Genomic DNA, 25,717 nt, shown 5'->3' on the forward strand with positions numbered 1-25,717 from the left:
GGTTACACGTTATGTTGGATGACAATTGATTAGCTACGCTATCCTTGTGAAACGCATGGCATATCATTACAGCAGTATGTTAGCTAACATTAGCTAATTCTAATTCTGTCTACTCTGATTTCAGAGCACTCTTGTCTGAGTGTCACGTCCTGACCATAGAGTCCTTATTTTCTATGGTGGAGGAGGTCAGGGCGTGACTGGGGGGTTAGTCTAGTTTATATTTTCAATTTGGGGTTCTAGTTTTGTTTTCTATGTTGGTGTTTGGTATGATTCCCAATTAGAAGCAGCTGGCTATCGTTGTCTCTAATTGGGGATCATATTTAAGTAGCATCTTTCCACCTGTGTTTTGTGGGATATTGTTTATGGGTAGTTATAGTTCTGGGGCCTGTTGCACAAAACTAGGATAAGGGATTAAGCCAGGATATCTTGGTGATCCTGGCTCAATTGATCCGTAATCCGGTTGCACTAAAGATGGATAGGGGGCAGGAGGATATGTTATGGTATAAATTACCATGGAGATTTATTCTGTGGAGCTAGCCTGCTCCAGACCAGGCTAAATTCCAGGATCTATTTAATCTCATCCCTAATGTCAGTCAGCAGTCACCACAAATGGAAACCAATAGTTATTTCACTGCTCACTATACATTGTTATCACATATAACTAGACCCACTGTTATTATTTAAACGTTTGTGATCATTAATTTCAATGATTTTGGATAAAAAATGATTTTTAGATGATGTTGCTATCATTAGATAATTTACAGTTTCCCATAGACTATAAGGCTATATATAAAATGATAGAATATTAGGGCCACAGAGGGGAAAAAAACACAAGTCATAATATTGTAACCAGTTGTTTTAAAGGAGGACAGTTGTTAAAATGACAGATGTGGGGCATTTCGTGAAATTGTACTTCAGTATGGTTTCATAAACAAAGACATGCTGATGTGCCAGAATATTAAGTATCACATTGTCATAAGTATCAAAACTGTAAAAACAATATGTACCTTTTCTGCAGAAAGAACCAGCCTCATAAATGTATGACTTTATCCTTTTTCTTCAGTGTGGCCCTAGTACTCTGTCATATAAACAAATACACATTCCATATGAATATAAAAACACAATGTGTAACATTATGTTCCTTTATTGAATAAGGACAAAACAAAGCAGGTAAACCATCAGCTCCTTTCGAAACTGAAGTCACAGTGACTCTACAAGATGGAAAGCACAGAATCCAAGCATATTATACAAAATGATACATACACATTCAAAGGTCTGTATATAACACACCCTGCATGTCTGCACACTAAAATAAATGCAGGACAAATCCATACACATCAACTGAACAGACAAATGAATGGATGCAGTAGCCTCCCTGCAGCCTTGTATTACACACAGTATACCGCACAAACATCATAAGAGGCCAAATTCGTCAAAAAACGAACCCAAAAAACCCAAATTCCTCTGCCACCGCAGGACATATTTAACCAAAATTGAAAGCACACATACTAACTAAAATAATTCAACACATATTGGTCCCTCAGCAGCCGACCACTGTCGTCATCAGGGAAGATTGCCGGATTGTCCCAGTCCATGGCTGGTGGCACTCTGGGGGCCCTCTCCTTCCTCAGGCAGGCCACATTGTGGAGGACAGCACAAGCCACAGGAATATCACATGCCCTAACAGGGCTGACCCTTAATTTGTGAAGGCAGTGAAAGCGTGCCTTCAGGAGGCCAAAGGTCATTTCAACTCTGGCCCTGGTCCTGGCATGGGCATGGGTGTAGGCCTGCTGTGCTTCCTGGGGGTCTGTGAAAGGTGTCAGGAGAAAAGGCTGGCAGCCATACCCCCTGTCTCCCAGCAACACACCAGAGAATTCACCTGTCAACACAAAATCTCATCATTACTACCTCATAAACACAGTGATATTCTTGACACAGCCATGATGGTTATAAATAGGGGTTGTGTGGCTTACCTTGTGATAGGCACTGATAGATTTCAGAGGCCCGAAAGATTCTGGAGTCATGGACTGAGCCAGGCCATTTTGCCACAACATTGCTGATCACACAGTCAGCATTGCAGACCATCTGAAATCATAAGATGAGGAATATTACACCAATCAATGCACATCACTGGCAATGCAGAGTGTTCGTCAATGGACAATATCAAAAAGTTATGTTCACCTGAACATTAATGCTGTGAAAGGATTTCCTATTCACAAAATCGGCCTCATGGGCACCTGAGGGGGTTTTTATCCTTATGTGTGTGCAGTCCACTGCACCAATGACATTGGGGAAACCTGTCACACAAAGTAATGAGTATCCTACTATGTGTTAACAGTTGTCCTGTAATTTGTAGATCCTCTTACCTGCAATCCTATAGAACTCCTCTTTGATGTCACAGAGTCTTCTGTGGCCAGGGAAGGAGATGAAGACATCTGCTAATGCTTTGATAGCCAGACACACACTCCTTATTGTGCGGCAAATTGTGGCCTTGTTCAGCTGTTCTGCATCCCCACTGAGTACAGGAAGGCTCCACTAGCAAAAAGCGCAAGGCCACACAAACCATTTGCTCCACACTCAGTGCATGGCTCCGTGCAGTGCGGTGCTTAATCCTGGGACCCAGTAGTCTGCATAGATACCTGATGCCATCTGCAGAAAACCTGTATCATTCATATAGATGGTCATCAGGGAAGGCCAGTGGGTCCAACCGGTCCCTGAAGACCCTTTCTCGCCTGAAGGCTCTCCTCAGCACAAGTGCTTCTTCATCCACCACATCTCGCACGAATGGGCATGCCATTGTCAGAGCAGAAAGGAACACACAATTTTGGGCCTTCATATAGGCTAGTGGCCACACCTGGTGCTGGGGGGTGGGCAAAAGAGGGCGATGCCTTATAACGATGACTTGGTTGTACTGATTGCTGGGAAAATAAAAAAAACCTTAGAAAGATGCCACCGTCCTGTGTGCTCACAATAAGAGCTCATATGTCATGGCTCACTTGACTTTACGAGAATATACCTAATTTTTATTTTGAGCTGTGTCATCTTCTTGGAGCTGGGGGAGGAAAGAAAAATAATGATTAATACATTTGTGTTACAGTTAGCATACAGTGTACATTGAAGGCATATCTCACCTCCCTCTCAAGTTTTTTTATTTCAAGGTCCAGTTTCCTAATTGTCCTCTTATTTCGGACTCCAGTGCAAGATTTTCCATCTTTTTCTTCTTGTACTGAATGTCTATGTCTGCCAGTTCTATTTGGCGCCGGAGGTGGTTGCCATACAACTTTCTGATAGCTTGTGAGCTCTGTGAACACAATACAATTAGCGCAGCTGGAATTTGGCAGGATGTGGTGTCCTTTTATTAATACGCACTATGTTGCCAGGCTGGTTTTCCCACTGTATAGCATCTGGGTCCTGTAAAATAAATTAGATTTTGATGAGGACTCCTCACCATTGTAGAGTAAATAGTACTTTCACAGTCTTAACATGATACCTCATGCCTTCTGGAATCCAGAGAGATGGTCTCCTCCTCATCATTGTCTCCATCATGTGCTGTTGCTGCTGCACTGGGGCCTTCACCCTATCACATTTAATCGGATTCATATTGAAGCTAGTAGACAAGACATGCCAGGCCTACAGTATGCCTTTGATGGAGTACTCACTGGATCAGCATCGTCTGGTGCTTGTGCTGGTGGCTCTAACAGGAACACAGTGCTGCCAGACACTGCAAGGCAATAGGTAAACCAAAGTCAGACAGTCCAAATTGATTCAATATGAATGTGGTTGTATCCCATGTAGAGATGGAAGGACATACCTTGAATGAAGCGGGTGGCATCTTGGGAGGAACCTATGCTCGTCTCTTTCCCCCAGGGATCCCCTCTAAGACGGGCCTGCCTTTATTTAGCTCCAAGGCCATGTCCTCTGCTGGGGTAAGGTCAGCCTTTGGTGACCCACCACCCGTGCCTTGTCTGTGGGTATTCTTTTTCACTGCTAAAACAGTACAGACAATGTGTGAGCAGGCACCTTCTGGGTACAATATATGCTTGTGCTTTGTTAAATATTAGTCAGGGACCATACCATTCTGCAGAATGTTCTTGTATTTGATTTTGACCTGCTGCCATGTCCGTTTTGGCCCGTTCATGTTTAATCTACACACACACACACACACACACACACACACACACACACACACACACACACTTAATGGAGTCACACTGCAAAAAATTACTTGGTATTTTTGTCTTGTTTTCAGTAAAAATATCAAAAAATTTATCATAGCTTTATACAGTGTGATGGAGTTACTTTAAACAATTTCACTCATATCTGCAGTGCATTTCAATTAAAAATTTAACCGTTTCATAATTACAGTACAACTGCATTTTTGGAGATGTGAATTAAATATTTGAATTGTAATTGTGATGTTTCAGCGGAGCGGTGAGTGTGTAATTGTGCACTACTTACGCATTCAGGCGGTCTGCAATACTTTGCCACGCTTTTTCTCTTTGCTTTATCACTGTGGCGGTGTTGCCTTTCTTCTTAATTATATCTTTTACCTCCTCGTATGCCTCCATGAGGATTTGTGCTTCCGACGGGGGAAAGTACGCGGCTCTAGTTGCCATGGTAAATCAGTTAATCTGTGATCTGTGGCGGGGTCTATTTGAGTGAGCCGTGAGCGCGCACCTATCCAGGATTGGTTTCACCTGGTTTAATGAATCCGTGTCTGCTCATCCTGGCTTGGTCTTTGTGCAACCAATTAAGCCTGGACGCACATGTTTTGGCTTCATTGAGCTCAGCTGAGTCATTTATCCCGGATGTCTTAATTCTACTTTTGTGCAACAGGCCCCAGCACTCCATTGTCGTCACGTTTCGTTCTTGCTTTATTGTTTTGTGCATTTCACTAAATAAAGATGTGGAACCCAGATCACCCTGCACGTTGGTCCGAGTATGCTTTCAACGAACGTGCCACTGTGTGGCAGAGTACAGAATAACTGATCAATTTACGAATGCTCAACACCCGTTGAATATGGACGGTGTCAGTAAACGTCGGCAAAAAAACCCGCAATTAAATGGTTGCCAGCAGCACAGTTAGTCACCAATTTTCTGGATAACATGAAAACAGCCTAACCAGCTCTGGTAGGGTGAGTAAAATGGCCAGAGTGAGGTTTGCACATCTATCAGTCCAGTGTTTTAATTGCTAAATTGTAATTACTTCGCCACTACTGCCTATTTATTGCCTTACCTCCCTAATCTTACCTCATTTGCACACACTATATAGACTTTTCTATTATTATTATTGACTGTACGTTTGTTTATTCCATGTGTAACTCTGTGTTGTTTGTCGCTTTGCTTTATCTTGGCCAGATCACAGTTGTAAATGAGAACTTGTTCTTAACTAGCCTACCGGGTTAAATAAAGGTGAAATAAAAAAGTGTTCCCTCATTTTTGTCTGGGAGTAGCTGGCAAGCTAGCCAACGTTTGCCGGTTAGCTTGGGTGCTTAACTGCCGTTCTGAGGTCAGAACCCTCGGATCACACCCTAAGCCAGAGCGTCCAGTGTGTACTCTGAACGCTCCGGACACAGAACGCTCTGAATTTACAAACGGACAATGCTCTGGATTTACAAACGCCCAGAGTGCACTCTGGCACTCCAGATTGAATTTACGAACACACCCCAAATCGTAAAATGTCTAGCTAGTCATTTGTTATGCTAGCAAGAGGTTGCATAGCAACAGCATCAACTTCTGGTAGACAGGTGAAGCGCTTGTACACTCAACTGAAAGGATACCGTTGGTTTACAGTATGCTAAAATGAACTAATGGTGTAGTAAATACTCATTAAGTATGTAGTATTTAGTATGGGTATTCGAACACAGCTCGTGTGTGTTTGTGCTGTCGCCTAAAATAGCTGAAGTGTGTCAGTGAATGTGCTAATCTATTGATTAGCTGTGGCACTGTCTGATAGACAGATCTGTGTTAATACTACTTAAAACAGACTGTCTCAAACATGCATGCGTTGTTTTTCTCAGATTGCAATCTGAGTGTGCACATCAAGTTCAACTGAGGCTTTAGTCTGATTGAACTGTTTGGTTTCTGAAATTTAATTACATTTTAACAAATAGTCCTATCTTATGAAATCTTATTTTATGAAATAACACATTTAGACAATCGGGCTTTGATTCCATTTGCTATTTTATATATTTTGTATATATTTGTATATTCTACATTGGATGTGATGTTTGTTCTGAAATGCAAATTATTTGACATTTAACATTGTATCTTGACTGTGTCAGAAAAGGAGGGGGTGGGATGGTAGAGAAGGCAAAAATATACAGTGCCTTTGGAAAGTATTCAGGCCCGTTGACTTTTTCCACATTTTGTTACTTTACAGCCGTATTCTTAAAAAAAAGGATCTTTAGCAATCTACACACAATACCCCACAATGATAAACCGAGAACAGGTTTGTAGACATTTTTGCAAATGTATTAAAAATAAAAAAACAGATACCTTATTTACATAAGTATTCAGACCCTGCTATGAGACTCGAAATTGAGCTCAGTTGTGCTATTTTGTTTGTTTTTTTTGCATTTTGTGTAACTTATTTTTTTACTTGTGAACATAATGTTACTGCTACCGTCTCTTATGACCTGAAAATAACTTCTGGACATGAGAACAGTGAAGGATATCCTGCTTTCACTGGAACAGGCCCAGATCCACACATTTTTGCGTGAAGAAAAGAAGCAGGAAAAGGGGCCGCAGATTGGGCAGCCTTCTGAGAATCCGTAGGCAAGCGAGTAAACTCCATTTACCATCCGTTCTTCTTGCTAATGTGCAATCATTGAAAAATAATATTGATAACCTACGATTAAGATTATCCTATCAACGGGATATAAAATAAAACATACTATGTTTCACCAAGATGTTGCTGAACGACGATATGGACAATATAGAGCTAACGGGATTGTCCATGAACTGACAGAACAGAGATGCTACCACTGGTAAGACGAGGGGTGGGGGTGTGTGTCTATTTGTCATTAACAGCTGGTGTGCAATGTCTAATATTAAAAAGCCTTGAGGTATTGCTTTCCTGAGGTAGAGTACCGTAGGATAAGCTGTAGACCACACTATCTACCAAGAGAGTTCTCATCTATATTATTTGTAGCTGTTTATTTACCACCACAGAACGAAGCTGGCACTAACACCGCTCTCAACCAACTCTATAACTCTCTAGGTTTTTCCAATGGCAGGGACTGGGAGACTAGTCAGGATCGAGGGAAAGATTAACGGAGCAAAGTACAGAGAGATCCTTCATGAAAATCTAATCCAGAGCCCTGGGGACCTCAAGACTGGGGCAAAGGTTCACCTTCCAAAAGAACAACGACCCTAAGCACACAGCCAAGGCAACGCAGGAGTGGCTTCAGGACAAGTCTCTAAATGTCCTTGAGTGGCCCAGCCAGAGCCAAGACTTGAACCCGATTGAATATCTCTGGAGAGACGTGTAAATTGAGAGGATCTGCAGAGAACAATGGGAGAAACTCCCCAAATACAGGTGTGCCAAGCTTGTAGTGTCATACCCAAGAAGACTCAAGGCTGTAATCGTTGCCAAAGGTGCTTCAACAAAGTACTGAGTTAAGGGTCTGAACACCTACGTAGATGTGATATTTCAGGTGTTTTATTATTAATATATTTGCAAAAATTCCTACCAATCTGTTTGCTTTGTCATTAGGGGGTATTGTGTGTAGATTAAAGGACAAACATATATTTAATCAATTTTAGAATAAGGCTGTAACCTAACAATGTTGAAAAAGTGAAGGGGTCTGAATACATTCCGAAGGCACTGTATAAGCAAAATTGAAATTAGGATTACACTGAATGTAATCTAAGGATTAGTTAAATTACCCAGCTGCTTGATCAATCCCTCAACCCAATGTGCTGGGTTGTTTTAACCCAGCTATATAGACTAATTTACCAGCAGCTGGGTCAAGCACTTAACCCAAGGGGCATGGTGTTTGACCATTATTGACCCACTGTAAAAAATGTATATTGGAAAAATAATAGAAATTGCCGTATTAGGCATAACTCAATTTCTACCTTTTTAAGATGCCAAAATAAAAAAATTCAGTATCCTGTTTTTGTTTGTTTTTCGGGTCGTTTCAGTGCATGCATTCAACAACCTTTGGACGAAGGACTTCCACAGGGCCGCCATCTCCAAAGTTCATTCTAAAAGGCTATAATTTTGAACTGGGTTTGATTTAGTTTTTGTTTATTACCATTTTGTTAATCTTCTAAACTTTGATTGGTAGAAATATATTGCTGTTATAATTTGGCTCATCTAAACATCCTAAGGTCAACAGCCCCATAGTATTCACATTTCTCTCATGTAAATTTTGTAGCTACATTCACTCTGCCAAAACAGTACACAGACACTCACCCTTCTAGATAACTTGAAAGTCTAACCAGATCAAGTCAGTTAAGAACAAATTCATATTTTCAATGACAGGCTAGGAACAGTTGGTTAACTGCCTTATTCAGGTGCAGAACAGATTTTTTTTTTTACCTTATCAACTCGGGGATTTGATCTTGCAACATTTCAGTTACTAGTCCTATGCTCAAACCACTAGGCTACCTGCCACCCCGATAGCCTATCTCTGGGGCTAGTTGTGAGCTGTCAATAAATCACAAATGTAAATAGGACAATATTTACCTGTTGCACATTCTTTAGTTCTCATTAAATGCTTTCAATATTTAATTATACAGTTCTACAATTTATAGTCGGTTTCTTGTCATTGAAATGTGAAGCTATTGACAATTTACTGATGGTCCCTCACTAGCCCCACAGCAATAAATTATTTTTAGGGGCAGATGCGCTTTAAATGTATTTATATTTTTCACATCTAGGACAGATACTGGCTGTCATGTCAGTCTCAAAACCGGCATGTTTTTCCTTTAGCTAATATCTAAAATACTGTGTAGTATTGACATGATTGTATGGATTCACACATCGCTGTCTATTTGGCACACAATGAGAAAAGCTCAAACGATTACAACCACTTTTATTGGTTTGTTTATACCAATCATGACACAGATACATCTATAAACAAAGAATACAAGAACTGTACACTTGTACTTGATACCTAAAACCCACATGAATATTGCTGGTTTGTGTATTTGACAGCTCAAGTGGATGTACAGTTTCTCAGCATCAAAAGGAACCATAGTCAACAGTATGTTTCACACTTATGTCATTAGCTTGGCTAAGAACAAAGAATTCCATTTACAATGTACCATTACACACTGCATATAGAAAGTTTGAAAACCCTTTTAAACAGCAGCTGTACACATTTATTGCAATGCTATCACAGAACAGAGACAAAACCAATTACACGCAATGCACAGGCCTGATAGGGAGGAACTCCAGTGCTAGGGAATAGGTTTATTAAGCAGAATGTTTAAGAAAAAAAAAATGGCATGAGTACAATAGTTAACATACGGAACACAGCTTACAACATTCTAAAACATTTCTCATTATAAACAATAAAACTGTGTTGCCCTTTGAGGAATTCATCCCCACCACACAATACAGGTTACAAATACCGTCCCTCATATAGCCTATGGAATGTTAGTCTCTCAGGCAAGCTCTCTGTTTTGACCGGATCCTGTAAACAACGTGCCTGCATGTTCTTGATGCAGCAACCTGGCCCATTCCCACCCCACGGCAAAAATAAAAACCTTTGACATTTACAATAACTGTAATTGTTCCAGAGATGTAAAAATGTGGGATGTGATGAAATCCGTCTCCAAATGTATTTGTTCCATAAAAAAATGTTTCTACAATCAAACTACTAAAAAACTTGCATTTAGAAAATAGTCAATAAAAATATTCCCCTGAATTGTACAAGAAAGAGGAATAGGGAGCAGTGATAAAAGATGTGGTTTGAGAGATGTTATTCTGCCGCATCTTCTTTCTGTTCAGGTTCTTCTGTGGCTGGTTCCTGAAAAATCAAACAAATGTATATTAAAAAAGAGAGAAAAAAAAGAGCACCATATCATGGGGCGGCAGGGTAGTCTAGTGGTTAGAGCGTTGGACTAGTAACCGAAAGGTTGCAAGTTTAAATCCCCGAGCTGACAAGGTACAAATCTGTCGTTCTGCCCCCGAACAGACAGTTAAACCCACTGTTCCTAGGCTGTCATTGAAAATAAGAATTTGTTCTTAACTGACTTGTCTAGTTAAATAAAGATTTTTTTTAAAACAATTGGATTGTTTTTTCATTTATCAGTAAGAAGAAATACATACATATCCCATCAGCCCCTTACCTCTTCCTCAGCTTTGGCTTCGCCATTCTCTGCAGGCGCCTCCTTCTCCTCAGGTGCAGCCTTCTTCACCTCCTTAGCCTTCTTGGGCTTGGGTACTGCCTTCTCCTTCTGTGTGTATGCGCACACACACACAATACATTAAGTCCTTAACTGCACTTAATTTACTATTAAATGTACATTCAACATGGTTAATGTCAGCACTTCCTCACCTTTGGCTTGGGCTCTGCCTTTGGAGGGGCTGGTTTCTGCAATTAAAGGCATTTTAGTATGTGATTCTTAGCTGAAATTGTCTGTTTTTGGGTGCAAATGAAATGTGTCTACAAAGGTGTGTAATATACTCACATTTACCAATCTCTCAGATCTCCTCTTGGGCTGCAAAATATTTCAAAAGAAAATACCAATTGTTTAATAAAAACGGGAGCAGATTTTGACATGGTTGATGCTGGCCCCTGGTGGCAAAGCAATGGAATTGTACTCAACATTTACATACTTGTTAAGAATTTAAGAACCAGTGGCAAGATAAAATACAAATAAAATTACATTTGAGTAATATGTTACTCACCTCTGCTGCCTCAGCATCAGCGTTTGCCTGTGATAAAAGGAGAGAGGAATGTTAGTGACAACTCAGCAGGGCAACCGTGTTAGGTGGGTTTTACTGAGGGAGGGGCAGTTTAAATGCCATTAGTATTAGAGAAATTGTATACCCCACTTGTATTGGCAATGTTAACATACACTTCTATGCCAATAAAGCCCTGTGAATTGAAATTGTGTAATCAAAAGTGGGCCTAAGGAGGCAACAGTGTTATGGTCACTGCCATATCTGCTTGTTTGTTCCACTTACATCACCCATAAACTATTTAATACAAATACAGTACATGTCAACTTGCTTCAGTCATTTAAGTAATGAACCAATTAACTTGCCAATAACTAGTACACTGGGAAGAACTCAATTGCGTGCCCCTGGTCTCCTTCTCAAACACCATTGGATGGAAAAAGCCCTTCTGACCTTTTCCTCCAATGAGTTTTGAGAAAGGAGACCGGACGCAAGGAGTATGCAGTTGATATTTTCTTCATGCTGCGTGTGCTCGCTACAGAGGGGAATCCGACTCCTCCCCCCAACGCATTCATTCGTGATAAATGGACATTTGCCAAGCAACATTACTGTCCTCTTCGCAGACCAGCCCGTCTACTCTGCGTTCCCGCCATTCATTCGAATTTCGAACTCTCCGAGATCCTCAGCGACTCAATGGTTACAGAATCTACTAAAATCCCCAGCAACAAGAGCGGCGCTGTGATGTCGACGAATCGCCATTGCATAACTCAGAATTGTCTCGAGCAAACAACAAAATGAAGGGCACACGAAAATAAAATAAAATCACACAAGCAAACATTCTACACGATGTAGCGTGGCATGCGTCAACTTTTAAGCAGATTACGTTGTAACTATACATTTTGATATGGCAAAGCAAGAAAAACGTAAATGTTTGTCTTCCTCACAAGGGCAGCCATGACACACGACTTTGTGCCCTTTTTGAAGAACCCTAGAAGCAGTCTTCTGCATGTGCATACCATACCGCCCACCGAGCGTTGAACATATCCCAACAAATTAAGTTATTTGAATGATATTGCACTAAAGGATACATGTCTAAAGGATACACGGAATTAAATTAAAATGCAATGTTATACAATAAGTGCAGTCATATTTGCTTAAAAAAAGATTGATGTCACCAACTTTATTTCTGCAGAATGGCCATCTCACGACATGGCTGACTCCCTACTTCTCTTTGTCTTTAAGTAAATGGCATTTTTAAACAACCACTATGAAAAAAAAGTGGACAAACCCCCCCAAGTTACAAGACTGGATAAGGTAAATATAAAGCACCAAGTATTTAACCAGTCTGAATTTCCGAAGAGTAAAATCACAGCGTGAAAAGATAAGACGAAGAAAACCCGCCACTTCGCAAATCAAAACAGAGTGATACATTTTAAAACTCCTGACTGCACACAACAGCAGTGCAACAATGTTGCAGCGAAGAGGACCAAAACAACTTGCATTTGTGGCTACATTTCAACAATTGTACGTGCAAAAATAAATGCATTTCATGCAATTGTGTTTTATCTCTCAAATGACACACAATCAATACAAAAATATTATACTTACTTTGCTCCTTTTAGGCATGGCTGTTTTGCGTATTTGTTAAAAGAAAAAAAGAGGGCAATGTTCCAAAACGGAGCAAGAAAAATACTGTTCGGTATAAGATTCAAACAGTACGTTCTATTACAGCGTAGCGAGACGTTAATGTTCCATTGGAACAAAACTAGCTCAAACCGGATTGGATTCCACCCCCCCCCCCCCCACCTATTCAATTCATTACAGCGCTAACCTGACGGACAAACCACTCTCCGCCCCTGGCCATTGATTGGCTTTAGGAGTCGTCAACACATTTTCAAATCATAGCGAGATACCTGTGTGGATATCTTTACATGCCAATCAGATCTATATTTATTTGCCTTTCGACGAGGGGTGGGAAACCACGACACCCACTCCTTATACTGTTTCGCTCATACCCTTTATGGCAAAATATTGGTTAAAACGTTAAACTCTACATATGGAGAGATTCCCTACACAAAATACACCATATTATCAGAATACAAAGTAACAATGCAGTATTTTCATACACGTATGATTTTTGGGCGAAATAAATAAATCAGGCCAACGTTACTAGGCAAAAATACAAAATTATCAAAATCTACACGGGGTAGAAAGACAAGGGGGTGTGCTTCCCTAGCGACGGCTATAGTAAATAATCAAAGGAAAATGGCGACTGTGTACGTCTGGTTGCTGGTCTTAGGGTCTGTGGTCTTGTGCAACCTCGTCAAAATGTTGTTACCTTCAATTTCCTCATATGTGAGTATGTTATTCATGTGGTAACATTGTGTAGAAATTGTAGCCCAGTTGTACCGGTAAATGTGTGTTCAAACTTTTAAATTGCGCCGGCATGTTTATCTGTAACATTTTAGCATAGAGACATGACATGACGTTCGTTCTACTGGGCGGGATTGACAAAGACCCGCCGGCAGTTAATGGCTGGTTGTGACTGTTCATCTCCCTCTCACCAAAACGATATAATCTTCCCTATGAATTTATTTGACTTGATCCTCCCTTGCTCTTTTTAGCACCATAGGTGTTTTTAGTCTAAGACATTTCCGTGATACAAGGGTAAATGCCAGATTTGGGTATGTAGTACATTTTGAGTTTGAAATCTGGAAAATAACATCACGTGTATAATGGAGTCTAGCTGTGCATATCTCATGGGTTTAGTGCTATGGCAAAGTGATATTGATTCAAATGAGTGTTTTTTTCTCTCTTTCTCCATAAGCAACATTTAAACTAATGTAAAATGTTGTCAGATCATTAAACGCCAAATCCCGTGTTGGCCACATAGTAGGCCACAGTAGCAGATAATGTTGTCATGATACCAGCATTTTGACTTCCAAGTTTAATATATACTTGACACTCGATACCTTAACAACAAAACAAGAATGCATATGAGCTAAAGTAATCGAATGGCGCTTGATCCAGACAGATAAATTCAACTACTACTCTGTTCAATTATTGGGGATATATTGAGCTCAATATCAAATCAACTTGTATTGGTCACGTACACATATTTAGCAGATGTTATTGCGGGTGTAGTGAAATGCTTGAAATCATTATGTTAGAATTGTTTTACTTCAACGTTTTTCTGAGACAGCCATGTATGCATGCATTCATTAATACATTATACAATACGTTTGACTTTGTTTTTACCAATATAAATACATAACAACATAATGGTATTTGAATTGTACATCTCCTGATAAACTGGGTGAATTAAGATGTAGTTCATGGCCTATCCACAATACAAGTTAATGCATATTCAGTAGGAGTGTGTGAATGCATTAAGTTATTGAGCTTGTTTTGGCTGATTTCATGGGGCTACAGGTAACATACAATATGTTTCACTTACATTTGGGACTTATTTGTTGTACTGATCAACAACATTTACTTAGAAGTAGCTTCTTTGATAAAAATATGCTCTGTTGCTTTAATCATTAATGACGTCATTCAAAAGGAAAGAGGGGAGGGCCCATCAGAGCAACAGAGGCTATAGATAATCTTTGGGAGAGATTTGAGAGCGAGACCAAGACCAAATAAGTGAATGAATACATTTTTTTGGAGGCAATCAGCTTTGAAATCAGCATATTTTGTGTTATGGTTTGCATAATCTCACAAAGTACTAGGGAAGTTAATTGATGTTAGCTTTAGCTGTCGGCTAGCAAGGAAAGTTAGCCTTCAAAGCTGGAAGCTACTGGTATCTTCTTGCATTGTAAAGTGTTCTAGCCTGTATGGATATTGTTTTGAGAACAGTAATGAACAGTTTAAACATTTCTACATGCTGTGTCACAATATTCAAGTGTGTTAATTAACTTCGGTGCAACATGATTGGGGAGCTAACAGAATGCAGCCCAGACTCCCAGTGCAGGCTTTTTACAGAAGTACCGAAAGTAACAACAATTCTAGTATGAATTGTTTGTCATGGTCTAGTATAAAAAAAACTACATATGTTTTGATATATCATGCAACACTAATAGCAAATAGATTACTGTCAATACACAAGTATGTTGCCATCAAATCAATAACTGGAGAAAACACATGAATCCCTCTTAATCGGACATTGATTAGTCCTAATTTCTGCGTTTATTTTGTGCTAACACCCTGCAGTTTGATAACATAATTATCTTTGATTATATCTTACTGCATAGTTCACTTTTAAGCAGGCTACCCCAGCCAGTCACTGCCCAGTAGTTAAGTGAATCAAAATGCAGCTTGTGAATAACATGCTTAGAAACCATTAGATTTATATTTTTGGCTGTATTTTCTTCTATTGAAGCTGTCCAAAGTTTTCCAGAAGAATGTGGAAGATGAGATAGAGATGAGGGCAGCGATTCAGGCCATGAAGAAGGAGCTTTCTTCCATCAACATGATGGATGAGTTCGCCAGGTACGCACGGCTCGAGCGCAAGATCAACAAGATGACGGACAAGTTGAAGACTTATGGTAATAAGCGGACAGCATTATATCTCTGTCTCTACCCCTCAACGCTATGATCGTTTATGTACATGTTCTAGAAATGTCACACCACAAGGCCTCACACAACACCTTATTCAACATAACCAATATAGTTTATTATCTAAAGTCAACACAGACAAGTATGCATTGTTCCCCAAACTTTTAGATTTTCACAATATTCAACACTATTAAAATAATGAGACATGGTGGAGGTATCACCAATTGTTTCTCTTCCCTCTCAGCTGATTTAGTAGATGGGAAATTTCTTTAACGACCGATTTGGTCCATGTCTCTATTGGGGACTAGGCACATGTACACTGAGTGAACAAAACTTGAACAACATCTTCCTAATATTGAGTTGCCCTCAGAACAGCCTCAATTTGTCGTGACATGGACTCCACAAGCTGTCAAGCATTCCATAGGGATGATGACTCCAATGCTTCCCACAGTTGTGTCAAGTTGTGGTTCTTGACACAAACCGGTGCGCCTGGCACCTACTACAATACCGCATTCATTTAGTCTAGCCCCCTAAGAATGGCGCCAACAGATATGGAAGCTCTACTAGCATCTCAGCAACTTTCCAGTATTTAATTTGTTTTGTGTGATATTTCTTACATTATAAGCCCAGAATGTTTTTTTGTGTTATTACTTACAGCCAGAAATAACTTTTGGATATCAAAGCGGCGGTAACTCACCAGCATTGCGACCAGAAATATGACTTTCTCCAATTGCATCCTTTGATCATACCCCCCAGGGCAATTGAACTTATTCCAGAGGCTGCTTCAAGACACCGCTGGCGGAGAAGGGGTATTCGGAGTGGACTTCTAGTCCAACTCAGTAGGCGTGTACACCATCCACCGCTTCCGAGTATATTACTCGGTAATGTTCACTCCCTGGACAATAAAGTAGACGAGCTCAGGACGAGGATCGCCTTCCAGGCAACAGGGACTGTAACATACTTTCTCTGAATATCCTGTCCCTGTCCATAAAGCCAGCTGGGTTCTCAGTACATCGCACATGCAGGAATAAAGAACTCTCCGGGAAGAAGAAAGGCGGTGGTGTGTTTCATGATTAACTACTCATGGTGTGATTGTGTTAAAGTTCAGGAACTCAAGTCCTTGTATTCACCCGGCCTAGAATACCTCAAAATCAAATGCTGTCTGTATTACCTCCCAAGATAATTATCTTCGGTTATAGTCATAGCCGTGTATATTCCCCCTCAAGCCGATTCCACGACGGCCCTCAAGGAACTACACTGGACTTTGTGCAAACTGGAAACCACATACCCTGAGGCTGTATTTATTGTAGCTGGGGATTTTAACAAAGCAAATTTGAGAAAAACGCTACTGAAGTTCTATCAACACATTGCCTGTAGTAATCGCGCTTCAAAAACTCTCAACCATTGTTGCTGTCCCTTCCAGGATGGCTACAAGGCACTCCCCTTGCCCTCCCTTCGGCAAATCAGATCACGACTCCATTCTGCTCCTCCCTTCCTATAGGCAGAAACTCAAACAGGAAGTACCCGTGCTAAGGTCTATTCAATGTTGGTTTGACCAATCGGAATCCATGCTTCAAGATTGTTTTGATCACGCGAACTGTGATATGTTCCGGGTTGCCGCTGAGAATAAAATTGACGTATACACGGACTGAGTTCATCAGGAAGTTTATAGGGGATGCTGTTCCCACTGTGACTATTAAAACCCACTGCATTTAACCACGGAAAGGTGACTGGGAATATGGTTGAATACAAACAGTGCAGTTATTCCCTCCGTAAGGCAATCAAACAGGCAACACATCAGGACAGAGACAAAGTGGAGTCACAAGTCAACGGCTCAGACACGAGAGGCTCAGACACGGGTCTACAGACAATCACGGATTACATAGGGAACACAGTCTTGCTCCCGGACAAGCTAAACACCTTTTCTCGCTTTGATGCAACCGCAGGGCTCTCTAGAGGGTTGTGTGGTCTGCCCAACGCATCACCGGGGTCACACTGCCTGCCCTCCAGGAGACCTACAGCAACCAATGTCACAGGAATGCCAAAAATATAATCAAGGACATAAACCACCCGAGCAACTGCCTGTTCAACCCGCTTTCATCCAGAAGGCGAGGTTAGAACAAGTATATATCAAAGCTGGGACCGGGAGACTAAAAAACAGCATCTATCTCAAGGCCATCCGAATGTTAAATAGCCATCACTAGCCGGCTACTATCACGGTCACTCAACCCTGCACCTTAGAGGCTGCTTCCCTATAAATGGAATCACTGGTCACTTTAATAATGGAACACTAGTCACTTTTTAATAATTTTTACATACTCTTTTACTCATTTCATATGTATATACTGTATTCCAATAAAACAGTGAGGCACGAGGGGGTGTGGTATATGGCCAATACACCACTGCTAAGGGCTGTTCTTATGCACGATGCATCGAGGAGTGCCTGGACACAGCCTTTAGCCGTGGTATATTGGCCATGCACCACAAACCCTGGAGGTGCCTTATTCCAATTATAAATGGGTTACCAATGTAATTGGAGCAGAAAAAATATATTTTTTTGTCATACCCATGGTATACCGTCTGATATACCACAGTTGTCAGCCAATCAGCATTCAGGGCTTGAAGCACCCAGTTTGTAATATATTTTAGTCAATGCCACTCTGACATTGCTCGTCCTAATATTTATACATTTCTTAACTGCATTCTTTTACTTTTAGATTTGTGTGTATTGTTGTGAGTTGTTAGATATTACTGCACTGTTGGAGCTAGGATAACAAGCAATTCGCTCCACCCGCAATATCTGCTAAATGTGTGTATGTGATCAATAAAATTTGATTTGACATACACAATCTGTGTCTCAAGGCTTAAAAATCCTTCTTTACCCTGCCTCCTCCCCTTCATCTACACTGATGTGAAGTGGATTTAACAAGTGACATCAATAAGGGATCATAGACTAACCATGTGAATCCAGGTTAAAGCTATGTCATGGAAAGAGCAGGTGTTCTTAATGTATTGTACACTCCCGTGTATGTTAAGAGGAAGGGTAATAGCTGAGTGTTCATGGGGGGGGGCATCTGCACAGCTGCAGCCTGTTGCCATCAGCTTTCTCTCGCCTCACTCACCTTTTTTCATTTTCCCGCTATAATCTCTGGAGCCCCTGACAGTAACGGACAGAAAGGAAAGGGGCTCCATTTCAAGAACGTGCCATTCCGCAGCACACAACTTCCACAAACCACAGTGGCGACCAAATACAGGGCCGTTATTCAGTCCAAAACGAACTGATAAAGTGCCTTCAGAAAGTATTCACACCCCTTGACTTTTTCCACAGTTTGTTGTTACAAAGTAGGATTAAAATGGATTTAATTGTTATTTATTGTCAACAATCTACACAAAATACCATTCAGAAGCACACCACTTCCACAAGTCACAAAAATAAATAATGGAAAATAAAATACTAATATATTTTCATTAGATAAGTATTCAACTCTGAGTCAATACATGTTAGAATCACCTTTTGGCATCAATTACAGCTGAGCTGTTTTTGGTAAGTCTTAGAGCTTTGCAAACCTGGATTGTACAATATTTGCTCATTGTTCTTTGTAAAATTCAAGCTCTGTCAAGTTGGTTGTTGATCATTGCGAGACAGTCATTTTCATTTTTTGCCATAGATTTTCATGACGCTTTTAAAGTCAAAACTGTAACTAAGCCAGGAACATTCGATGTTGTCTTAGTAAGTAACTCCAGTGTATATTTGGCTTTGCGTTTTAGGTTATTGTCCTGCTGAAAGGTGGATTTGCCTCTCAGTGCCTGTTGAAAAGCAGATTGAACCAGGTTTTGTTTCAGGACTTTGTCTGTGCTTAGCTCTGTTCATTTTCTTTTTATCCTAAAAAACGCCATATTCTTTGCCAATGACAAGCACATAAAATGATGCAGCCACCACCATGCTTGAAAATATGAAGAGTGGTATTCAGTGATACGTTTTGTTGGACCTGCCCCAAGCATAATGCTTTGTATTCAGGACAAAAAGTTAATTTATTTACCACATTTTTTTTGCAGTATGTGTAACCTTTTATTTAACTAGGCAAGTCAGTTAAGGACAAATTCCTATTTACAACGGCAGTCTACCCCGGCCAAACCTGGACAATGCTGGGCCAATTGCGCCGCACTATGGGACTCCCAATCACGGCCGGATGTAATGCAGCCTGGATTCGAACCAGGACTGCAGTGACGCTTCTTGCAACGAGTATGGTGTGCCTTAGACCGCTGTGCCACTCGGTAGCCCTGTCGTGCCTTATTGCAAACAGGATGCATGTTTTGGAATATTGGAATTCTTTTCACACTGTCATTTAGGTTATTATTGTGTACTAACTACTATGTTGTTGATCCATCATCAGTTTTTTCCTGTCACAGCCATACAACCCTAACTGGTTTAAAATCACCATTTCTCATTTCTAAAAACATCATTCCACTTTGACATAATGGAGTATTGTTTGTAGATCAGTGACATAACATCTAAATGTAATCCATTCTAATTTCAGGCTGTAACACATCAATGTGGGAAAAAAGCCTAGGGGTGTAAATACTTTTTGAAGGCACTGTATATACTCGTAGAGGCCTTTTCTAAGTAGTTCGTACTACACTCCGTTGACATTTTAGTTTAAGGGTAGAATGTGCTGTATTGGCTGCATATTCCTGTTCTCACTGGAGTCACAGTAACTCTACCACGCCACCTATCATTTCAAATTCATAGTCCAAGGACAATGGCACAGGGAAATAATGCTTAGTAGAAATGTTAATATCTTTAGGGTATTTGGCTAAAGTCATAAAGTGAATGCAGCTATCGGTATGAATCCATGGAGGGTTCGGTATGAATCCATGGAGGGTTCGGTATGAATCCATGGAGGGTTTTGAATTTTAAATCTCCCATAATCCTCAGGGTAGAGCTGGTGGAGGATGAATGAAGATAAAGGTGACCTTGACATCAGACACTTCCAGTGGCTTGACCAAAGCTTCTTTGGGGAGGGGCAACACTTCTGCTGACCTGTCTGTCACTGTCTCGTTCAACTCCTAACCAGCTGTTGTACAGTCTCACCTGCTAGCCTTAAAGACAGTTTGGAACAGTTTGTGTATATATATTATGCCTCTAGTTTTTGTTTGTTTTGGTCTTCGTCAAGGGTTTTCTCAGCTGTTCGTGCACACAAATGTTTCGAGTGGCAAGCCAAAGTTTGTAGCCGAAGTCTATGCCCCTTCGTCGGTGATTGGTCAACAGTAGGGATTCTTCAATGAAGTGTTTGTGGTCATTCATCGAGAGACAAATTTGTTTCACAGACTTCGCTTTACCTCAAGAAATGCTTTTGTGAGCACGAACAGCCGAAGAAACCCTTTCCGAAGACCAAAACGTCACATAATGCCATCATAATATATGCACAAACTGTTCCAAACTTTTTCGTATGGGAAGCCTGCGAACACCTTTACAGTCCCATTGTGACAAATTGTCTCTGTGGGGAAACCACACCCATTCGTCAGTTTGTTGTCTGAAGTTTGCATTTTCCTTTCTTCCCTCAGTTAAATCCAGAACTGGTCAGCAGACCAAAATCAAATGGGTCGTCAACATAGTGTATTATATTTTGCAGGTAAGTGAAGTAGAGCAGATTTATTTATTTATTTTTTACTTCGCTCGGATTATTTCACAATCTTGCAATAGGAAACTATGCAAATATTTAATCGAGATTTGGGACTGGGGATGATGACTGACCCCCCCCCTTCCATCTCTCCAAGGCTGTGCTGATGATCTCTCTGATCTGGAAACACTATGCTGACCCAGTGACGGTCTTGCCCAGTAAGTGGATTTCTCCTCTAGAGCGAATGGTGGCCTTCCCATCTGGAGTAGCAGGTAAAACAGATTACAGCTCCTGCCCTGAGAGGGGCTCTAACACCAGTAGGGGTTGCGGCTCAAATGCCACCCTATTCCCTATATTGTGCACTACTTTTAACCAAAGGACACTCTTCAAAGTAGTGCATTAGATAGGGAATAGAGTGCTATTTCAGACACACAGGGATATTTCAGGATAACAGAACTTACTGTACAGTGTATAGCCCACACTACTTTGCACCTGTAGCTTCCTTTAGGTATGCAGATAGCTCTACTGTTTATATAAATGAACAGTAATGGAGGTAAATGAGGATTGTATTAGTGCTATTCAATCCATTCAAATCAATGTCTGTTTTGTTTTAAAGCTCAAAGAGAGCAGAATGAATACCAGTTCCCTCATCTTTAAAGAGTCATTTTTGAGCAGATGTTTCCTCAGCTCTATTTAAACCCAAAAGTATGTTTCTCTAAGAACAGTAATACCTATGGATCACTTCTAAATCCCTGCCTGTGGATTTGTCACATTTTTATGATTTAAATTGTTTGGCTTGATCTGTGATTGAGAATCTTGATCGTTTACAATTTTAAATGAGGTTAGATGACATTGATCTGGTCTCTGGATCTGGATCTAAACGGTAATATAATGATTATTCATTCACCTGCTCTTGTGCCTGTGTTTCAGGTGGTGTTGGAATAACATGCTGGCTCGTTGTTTGTAACAAGGTAGTGGCTATAATTCTCCAAGCGGTGGCTTGACAACCTAAACTTGACTGTCTACTTTGAGACCAAATTATGCAATTGTTGTTGCTATTTAGTTCAATTTAATGAGAAGATTTGTAAATATTTTTCATACACTGGCCTTGATATTTAAACGTTTTGTGTTGAGACTGTTTCTTTCTTTTTTTCACTGCATTTTGATAAACCAGCAGGGTTGTTTTGTTGCATTTTTTTTCTTTACAAATCCATTCCTCTTCATGAAACTAGTGAAAAATTGTGGCTTTTAATACTTTGGTTACAATTTGTTCGTATTCTGAAGGATTCAAGCCATATCATTATTTAACCTACATGACAGTGTTCTGCTTTCCATTTGTGTTTGTCGGTTGCCTACTTTTCTAACCCTCTTCCAGAATTATTCTTGTGGTTGACATATCAATAAAAACATGCCAAACATTATTTGTGCCTGGATTTATAAGTTAAGACATACAGTACCTTTCAAGGATAAATGTCACGGAAGGTTAAGACTGTTATAGAAAATTAAATTAAATAAACTCAAAAAAATAAAATAAACGTCCCTTTTTCAGGACCCTGTCTTTCAAAGATAATTTGTAAAAATCCTAATAACTTCACAGATCTTCATTGTAAAGGGTTTAAACACTGTTTCCCATGCTTGTTCAATGAACCATAAACAATTAATGAACATGCACCTGTGGAACGGTCGTTAAGACACTAACAGCTTACAGACGAGGGCATGTGGACTGAGGGCATGTAGGCCTGTTGTAAGGCAGGTCCTCACCAGACAACACCGGCAACAACATTGACTATGGGCACAAACCCACCATCGCTGGACCAGACAGGACTGGCAAAAAGTGCTCTTCACTGACGAGTCGCGGTTTTGTTTCACCAGAGGTGATGGTTGGATTCACGTTTATCGTCGAAGGAATGAGCGTTACACTGGGGCCTGCACTCTTTAGCGGGATCGATTTGGAGGTGGAGGGTCCGTCATGGTCTTGGGCGGTGTGTCACAGCATCATCGGACGGAGCTTGTTGTCATTGCAGGCAATCTCAACGCTGTGTGTTACAGGCAAGACATCCTACCCCCTCATGTGGTACCCTTTCTGCAGGCTCATCCTGACATGACCCTCCAGCATGACAATGCCACCAGCCATGCTGCTCGTTCTGTGCATGATTTCTTGCAAGACAGGAATGTCAGTGTTGTGTCATGGCTAACGAAGAGCCCGGATCGCATTGAACACGTCTGAGACCTTTTGGATCGGAGGGCTAGGGCCATTCCCCCCCAGAAGTGTCCGGGAACTTGCAGGTGCCTAGGAAGAGTGGGATAACATCTCACAGCAAGAACTGGCAAATCTGGTACAGTCCATGAGGAGGAGATGCACTGTAGTACTTAATGCAGCTGGTGGGCACACCAGATACTGACTGTTACTTTTGAATTTGACCCCCCCCCGATTTGTTCAGGGTCACATTATTCTATTTCTGTTAGTCACATGTCTGTGGAACTTGTTCAGTTTATATCTCAGTTGTTGAATCTTGTTATGTTCATACAAATATGTATACATATTAAGTTTGCTAAAAATAAATGCAGTTGACAGTGAGGGGACGTTTCTTTTTTTGCTGAGTTTATATAGTTTGGACGTGTGACTGGACAGGGGCGCAGCCATAGGTGGGCCTGGGAGAGCATAGGCCCACCCACCTAGGAGCCAGGCCCAGCCAATCTAAATGAGTTTTTCCCCACAAATGGGCTTTATTACAGACAAATACTCATCAGCTGTCCACTCTCAGACAATCCCGCAGGTGAAGAAGCCAGATGTGGAGGTCCTGGGCAGGCTTGGTTACACGGTGTCTGTTGGTTGTGATGCCGGTTTGACATCTGAAATGATGTTGGAGGTGGCTTATCGTAGAGAAATGAACATTCAATTCTCTGCCAACAGCTCTGGTGAACATTTCTGCAGTCAGCATGGCAATTGCACACTCACTCAACTTGAGACATCTGTGGCATTGTGTTGTGACAAAACTGCACATTTTAGAGTTGCCTTTTATTGTCCCCAGCACAAGATGCACCTGCATAATGATCATGCTGATTAATCAGCTTCTTGATATGCCACGTGTCGGCTGGATGGATTATCTTGGCAAAGGAGAAATGCTCACTAACAGGGTTGTAAAACAAATTGGGGCACCTTTTTTATAGAGAAATAGCTCATGAAATATGGGACCAGCACTTTACATATTGCATTTATATTTTTGATCAGTATAGAAGCTACCTGTAAAAACTGCTGAGATGACTGACTGCTGAAACCAGCCCAACCTGTGGTTTTCCATGAGTTCTGCTCCACTAAGAACCGCTACTTAAATTCGATTACCGACTGGTGCCAGAATAACAACCTATCCCTCAACATAATCAAGACAAGGGAGATGATTTTGGACTACAGGAAAAGGAGGACCGAGCATGCACCCATTCTCATCGACGGGGCTGTAGTGGAGCAGGTTGAGAGCTTCAAGTTCCTTGGTGTCCACATCACCAACAAACTAGAATGGTCCAAACACACCAAGACAGTCATGAAGAGGGCACTACAAAACATATTCCCCCTCAGGAGACTGAAAAGATTTGGCATTTGTCCTGAGATCCTCAAAAGGTTCTACAGCTGCAGCATCGAGAGCATCACTGCCTTGTACGGCAACTGCTCGGCCTCTGACCGCAAGGAACTACAGAGGGTAGTGCGTACGGCCCAGTACATCACCCCACCAATAGCCTCGCTACTGTCATTTTACTGTTTCATTTTTTAAAATGTCTTTATTTGTCTATTGTTTACCTAATACCTATTTTTAACTTAAAAATTGCGCTGTTGGTGAGGGTTTGTAAGTAAGCATTTCACTGTAAGATCTACTGTTGTATTCGGCGCACATGACAAACTTTGATTTGATTTGATTACAATAGAAAATGAATAAACAATGTTAAAGTGGCAATCTGCAGTTGCTACAGTGCATTCAGAAAGTATTCAGACCTATTTTGTTATGTTATAGCCTTATTCTACAATGGATTAAATAAATAAAATAAACATTTCTTCAATCTATACACAATATCCCATAATGACAAAGCAAAAACATTTTATTTTTTATTTTGCAGATGTATAAAATAAACTGAAATATCACTTTTACGTAAGTATGCAGACTCTCTCGACTCTGCAAGCTTGGCACACCTGTATTTAGGGAGTTTCTCTCATTCTTCTCTGCAGATCCTCTCAAGCTTTGTCAGGTTGGATGGGAAGTGTCGCTGCACAGATATTTTCAGGTCTCTCCAGAGATGTTCGATCGGGGCAAATTCTGAGCTCGGGCTGGGCCACTCAAGGACATTCAGAGACTTGTCCTGAAGCTACTCTTGGGTTGTCTTGGCTGTATGCTTATGGTCGTGGTCCTGTTGAAAGGTGAACCTTCGCCCCAGTCAGTTCCTGAGCGCTCTGGATACGTAAAAAAAAAATCAAGGATCTTTCTGTACTTTGCTCCATTCATCTTTCCCTCGATCCCGACTAGTCTCCCAGTCCCTGCCGCTGAAACAAATCCCCACAGCATGATGCTGCCACCACCATAGGGATGGTGCCAGTTTTCCTTCAGACGTGCCGCTTGACATTCAGGCCAAAAAGTTCAATCTTAATTTCATTAGACCAGAGAATATTGTTTCTCATGGTCTGAGAGTCCTTTGG

At 40.9% G+C, this 25,717-nt stretch overlaps 2 protein-coding genes across 3 annotated transcripts; one reads left to right on the top strand and one right to left on the bottom strand.

The window, feature by feature from the left end:
* Positions 1-9,027: 9,027 nt before the first annotated feature.
* Positions 9,028-12,634, bottom strand: LOC135548547 (non-histone chromosomal protein HMG-14-like). Its single transcript, XM_064978275.1, has 6 exons — positions 12,467-12,634; positions 10,868-10,894; positions 10,648-10,677; positions 10,515-10,550; positions 10,306-10,413; positions 9,028-9,983 (listed from the first exon to the last, which is right to left on the bottom strand). Exons 1-6 carry the CDS (start codon positions 12,482-12,484, stop codon positions 9,936-9,938), a joined length of 267 nt encoding a protein of 88 aa, XP_064834347.1. The 5' UTR covers positions 12,485-12,634; the 3' UTR covers positions 9,028-9,935.
* Positions 12,635-13,093: 459 nt separating this feature from the next.
* LOC135548546 (guided entry of tail-anchored proteins factor 1-like) lies at positions 13,094-22,457 on the top strand. Of its 2 annotated transcripts, none has more exons than XM_064978274.1 (5): positions 13,094-13,213; positions 15,240-15,405; positions 20,981-21,048; positions 21,194-21,254; positions 21,967-22,457. In XM_064978274.1, exons 1-5 carry the CDS (start codon positions 13,124-13,126, stop codon positions 22,038-22,040), a joined length of 459 nt encoding a protein of 152 aa, XP_064834346.1. In that variant the 5' UTR covers positions 13,094-13,123; the 3' UTR covers positions 22,041-22,457. The 2 variants fall into 2 exon arrangements, with proteins under 2 accessions (XP_064834346.1, XP_064834345.1); XM_064978273.1 differs by having other exon boundaries at positions 13,096-13,213; positions 21,194-21,308.
* Positions 22,458-25,717: the final 3,260 nt, after the last annotated feature.

This window comes from Oncorhynchus masou, chromosome 11 (assembly GCF_036934945.1).
Source record: "Oncorhynchus masou masou isolate Uvic2021 chromosome 11, UVic_Omas_1.1, whole genome shotgun sequence".
NCBI lineage: Eukaryota > Metazoa > Chordata > Actinopteri > Salmoniformes > Salmonidae > Oncorhynchus > Oncorhynchus masou.